A 5000-nucleotide genomic window follows, 5' to 3' on the forward strand; every position below is an offset into this window, starting at 1 on the left:
GCTCATGAAAAATGGGGATGAAAACAACAGTGCTGCGTTTATAATGTGGTTCAGTGTACGTGGATTATCACAGAGGTGCTGTATGGTGAAATCATCAGTGAGGCACCCTGGGATACCCATGCCTAGTTAAAATGCTCCGCAGGCCATCTGTTGCTATGTTACTATCCCACAGACTGTTCTGTTAAATACAGTATGCAAATATCACTCTCAATCTCTCCACACGTCACCGTGGTGAAGCCATTCTGAACCAATCAGCTGAGAGCCAGGCGTTTCCCATCATGCCCCTGGGTCAGGAGGTTATCGCTGCCCGTGCGTGCGTGACGTCCGAGCGAGTCGAGTTCAAGGCGGACACTGATCTACCCAGCATGCATTGGGCGGCGATTGATTGTGCGCAGGCCTGGCTCATCTCCTGTAGAACAATGACTGTTTGAATGGTGTGTGTGTGTGTGTTACTACCAGGACCTGCTGAGGATCCTGTACGTGGGGGAGGACACGCAGCACCTGCAGGCGGAGGGGGAGAGGGGGGAGTGGGGGGAGGCCGCCGCCGGGGCTGATGGGAAGGCTGGGATCAGAGTGCTGGGAATCAGTCCTGATGGACAACACCTGGCAGCTGGAGACCGCTGCGGAAACCTGCGGTGAGACACACACACACACACACACACACACACACACACACACACGGAGACACACACACACACACGGAGACACACACATACATACACACGCACACACACACACACACACACACACAAATATCATTACAGGTCCTGAAAAGTTTTGAAAATGTGTCCACAAAATTGTGACTGTGGAGAAATAACTGGTGTGTGTGTGTGTGTGTGTGTGTGTGTGTGTGTGTGTCTCTGTGTGTGTGTGTGTGTGTGTGTCTCTGTGTGTGTGTGTGTGTGTGTGTGTGTGTGTCTCTGTGTGTGTGTGTGTGTGTGTGTGTGTGTGTGTGTGTCTGTTTGTGTGTGTGTGTCTGTGTGTGTGTGTATGTGTGTCTCTGTGTGTGTGTGTGTGTGTGTGTGTGTGTGTCTCTTGTCTGTCTGTGTGTGTGTGTGTGTGTGTGTCTCTTGTGTGTGTGTGTGTGTGTGTCTCTTGTGTGTGTGTGTGTGTGTGTGTGTCTCTGTGTGTGTGTGTGTGTGTGTGTGTGTGTGTGTGTGTGTGTCTCTGTCTGTGTGTGTGTGTGTGTGTGTGTGTGTGTGTCTCTGTCTGTGTGTGTGTGTGTGTGTGTGTGTGTGTGTGTGTGTGTAGTATCTTTGGTCTGGCGTTCCTAGATGAGTTGGTGAAGATCGAGGCTCATGACTCTGAGGTTTTGTGTCTGGAGTTTTCCCCGACGTCCACCGGTAGGTGACGCTAACGTCCCGCTCACTAACCCCACGCCATCACAACGCACCTTTCTCACAGCAGACATGGTGACTTGAGAAGCCCAGCTGACATTGATAACCTTAGCGTTGGCTCAGTTCCATCTAGTGTCCCAGTAAGATATTTCAGAGAGTCAGCATGAACAACACCAGGACCTCTCCTAAAGCCCTGACACACCGACCAGACGGCCGACCGTCGGCAGTAAAGCCGGTGTGACTGGTCAGTCTCCCCGAGTTGGTCCAGAAAGTTCCTCAGAACACCGAAGAGACCAGACGTAATACGTCTCCATAGCAGCAGGCGGCACTAATCTGTACTGTCCCCAAAAAATGAAAACCAGCAGCTGATTGGACTGTCATGGCGGCTCGTTCAGAATCCGATCTCATATTGGACTAAAATAGTTCACCGAAACGTGTTTCTGAAAACATTTGAAGAGAGAAATAGGCCGTGCAGTTGCTGAATCTGTCTTCATTTCAGATCAACAAAGGTCAGTTTAAAAGATCTTCATCAGATTTTGAGAGGCTCTAGTCACGCTCAACGTTTCCTGGTTAGCTCTCCACCAATCAGATGGGTCATTGAGTCTGACTGCCGGCAGTGCCCGCCCCGCTGATTATACATCTGAAATCGGCCAGAATGAAGGCCGACGGCCCTCGGACGGACGACGGCACGGAACACACCGAACAGACTTGAGTCACCGACCTCGCCAGACGGTCCGACGGCCGATTATCAGCCCGGTGTGTCAGCGCCTTAAGAGGAATGCAGCCATCATCAATGGTCTCAGTACACCTGAGCTGTTCCTGCTCTGACATGTCAACATGTCTGCTGGGAGGAAGGTCTATGACGAGGCATTTTTTGATACTCAATACTCTCGAGGCAGTTCGGTCGGTGCATAAAAATGAATTGAAAATGAATTTGGTACCCGGCCCTGGTGCTGAGAGAGAGAATACTAGGTTGTTGTTGTTGTTGTTGTTGTTGTTGTTGTCGTCTCAGGTGTGAAGCTGTTGTTGTTGTTGTTGTTGTTGTCGTCTCAGGTGTGAAGCTGTTGTTGTTGTTGTTGTTGTCTCAGGTGTGAAGCTGTTGGCGTCGGCCAGCAGAGATCGACTGATTCACGTCTTCAACCTGGAGAAGAACTACAGTCTGGAACAAACTCTCAGTGACCACTCAGCCTCCATCACTGCAGTCAAGTTCACTGGTACACACACACACACACACACACACACACACACACACACACACACACACACACAGACACACACGCACACACACACACACACACACGCACACGCACACACATACACAGAGACACACACACACACTCTCACACACAGAGACACACATATATATATATACACAGTAGAGATGCACCGATTGACCAGTCGGTGACCAGAATTGGCTGATTTTCACGTGACCGACGACCGGCAGTTCAGTCTGATATATGCCGATGTTATGCACTCGGGCGTCGCATGACAACATCGCGCGACATCAGCATTGCACGTGGACACGCAGCGCCGCTCCATCAGCTGTTTATGAAATGTCATAAAGTCGTAATTATACACGGTTCTGCAGAGCCGTCTGCTCTACTGATCTCAGGAGAACGGTCAGCCGCTCTATAGTAACAGTGACATCTGTCTGTCAGTACCACGTAGTAACAGTAACGGCTGTCTGTCAGTACCACGTAGTAACAGTGACATCTGTCTGTCAGTACCACGTAGTAACAGTAACATCTGTCTGTCAGTACCACGTAGTAACAGTGACATCTGTCTGTCAGTACCACGTAGTAACAGTAACATCTGTCTGTCAGTACCACGTAGTAACAGTGACATCTGTCTGTCAGTACCACGTAGTAACAGTAACATCTGTCTGTCAGTACCACGTAGTAACAGTGACATCTGTCTGTCAGTACCACGTAGTAACAGTAACATCTGTCTGTCAGTACCACGTAGTAACAGTAACATCTGTCTGTCAGTACCACGTAGTAACAGTAACATCTGTCTGTCAGTACCACGTAGTAACAGTAACAGCTGTCTGTCAGTACCACGTAGTAACAGTGACATCTGTCTGTCAGTACCACGTAGTAACAGTAACAGCTGTCTGTCAGTACCACATAGTAACAGTAACAGCTGTCTGTCAGTACCACGTAGTAACAGTAACAGCTGTCTGTCAGTACCACGTAGTAACAGTAACAGCTGTCTGTCTGTGTTCCAGGCCAGAGTCCTGAGGTCCAACTCGTGAGCTGTGGAGCCGACAAAAGCATCTACTTCCAGACAGCGGAGCAGGTGAAGAGATCTGACCAAAGGACCGTCTCACCACGGTTCATGCTGTTTGTCCACGTCTTTCTCACTGTTCTGACGTTTTCTTCAGTTTCTTAATGTTTTTTTTCCTGTGTGTGTCTGTGTGTGTCTCTGTGGGTGTGTGTGTGTGTGTGTGTGTGTCTCTCTGTGTGTGTGTGTGTGTGTCTCTGTGTGTGTGTGTCTCTGTCTGTGTGTGTGTGTGTGTCTCTCTGTGTGTGTGTCTCTCTGTGTGTGTGTCTCTGTCTGTGTGTGTGTGTGTGTGTCTCTGTGTGTGTGTGTCTCTGTCTGTGTGTGTGTGTGTGTGTGTGTGTGTCTCTGTCTGTGTGTGTGTGTGTGTGTGTGTGTGTGTGTGTGTTGGTCCAGACGGCAGAGGGTCTGCTGTTCTCCAGGAGTCACCACGTGGTGGAGAAGACCACGCTGTACGACATGGACCTGGACGCCTCCAGGACGCACGTCGCCATCGCCTGCCAGGACCGTAACGTCAGGTCAGTAGCAGACTCCCTGAGCGCCACATGGGGGTCAATTTACCGTCTGGTGGGTAAATCTCAGAAGGCTATCGCACACGTGGCGGGTAAATGTTTGTAGCAAAATAGAGACACACACACACCTTAGGCTAATTATTATCCAGGAAGTGCCGATTCTTGGCGAGCCAGCCAGCCAGTCTTCCAAAAGAAAGGACGATGAAAACGGAGGATAAAGCAGCAGCACTTTTTTGATGTACATTACGTAAGAAAAACCCGCAACTTAACATTTGCGGTCGGTAAAACTTTTTGCTTGGCAGGTGGATATTTTCTCATCTACCCGCCAACTTGGCCGGTGAGTCAACAAGTTAATTTCGGCCTCTGTCAGGAATATAAAAGGAAACACAGCCAGATGTGTAAAGATGGGTGTAGGAACCGTAACGCTGACGGCAGCGTGTCTTTGTTTTCAGAGTTTATGACGTGGAGACTGGGAAGCTGAAGAAGAGTTTGAAAGGCTCGTCCAGCGATGAAGGCGCTCTGCTGAAGGTAAAGAGGTCTAAGGGCATCTTCACATTTATATTTTAAATTCTCCTGTTAGGGGATTTTCATACAACTGCTCCCCGTGTGTTTCATACCAAAATGTTCAGAACAAACTCAGCTTTCTGTAAAGTGAGGCCCAAATGTCCCAGAGCAACGTGTAAAGAGATAATTTGGCCCTAAAGCTAAAAGGTTGATGTTCGCTTTTTGAAATTTTTCTTAGGTTTACACAAGTAGCGTAATATAGTATGACTAGTGCGGTGCCCGTTGACGATGTGCCTGTGTGGAACGGGCTGATAGCTCGGCCTGTGGTAGTGCTGCTTGTAGAATTCTCCAAAACCAAATTGTTCCC

At 49.2% G+C, this 5000-nt stretch overlaps 1 protein-coding gene across 6 annotated transcripts in view; it reads left to right on the top strand.

Moving 5' to 3' along the window:
* wdr62 (WD repeat domain 62) overlaps positions 1–5000 on the top strand; it is a 46643-nt gene that overhangs the window by 15060 nt on the left and 26583 nt on the right. For all 6 annotated transcript variants that reach the window (XM_036001599.1, XM_036001603.1, XM_036001604.1 and 3 more), the window contains exons 11-16: positions 460–635; positions 1252–1343; positions 2426–2551; positions 3565–3635; positions 4014–4135; positions 4582–4657. In XM_036001599.1, the coding sequence (XP_035857492.1) occupies positions 460–635; positions 1252–1343; positions 2426–2551; positions 3565–3635; positions 4014–4135; positions 4582–4657 (663 nt within the window). The remainder of the gene's footprint in view (positions 1–459; positions 636–1251; positions 1344–2425; positions 2552–3564; positions 3636–4013; positions 4136–4581; positions 4658–5000) is intronic.

This window comes from Sander lucioperca, chromosome 5 (genome assembly GCF_008315115.2).
Source record: "Sander lucioperca isolate FBNREF2018 chromosome 5, SLUC_FBN_1.2, whole genome shotgun sequence".
NCBI lineage: Eukaryota > Metazoa > Chordata > Actinopteri > Perciformes > Percidae > Sander > Sander lucioperca.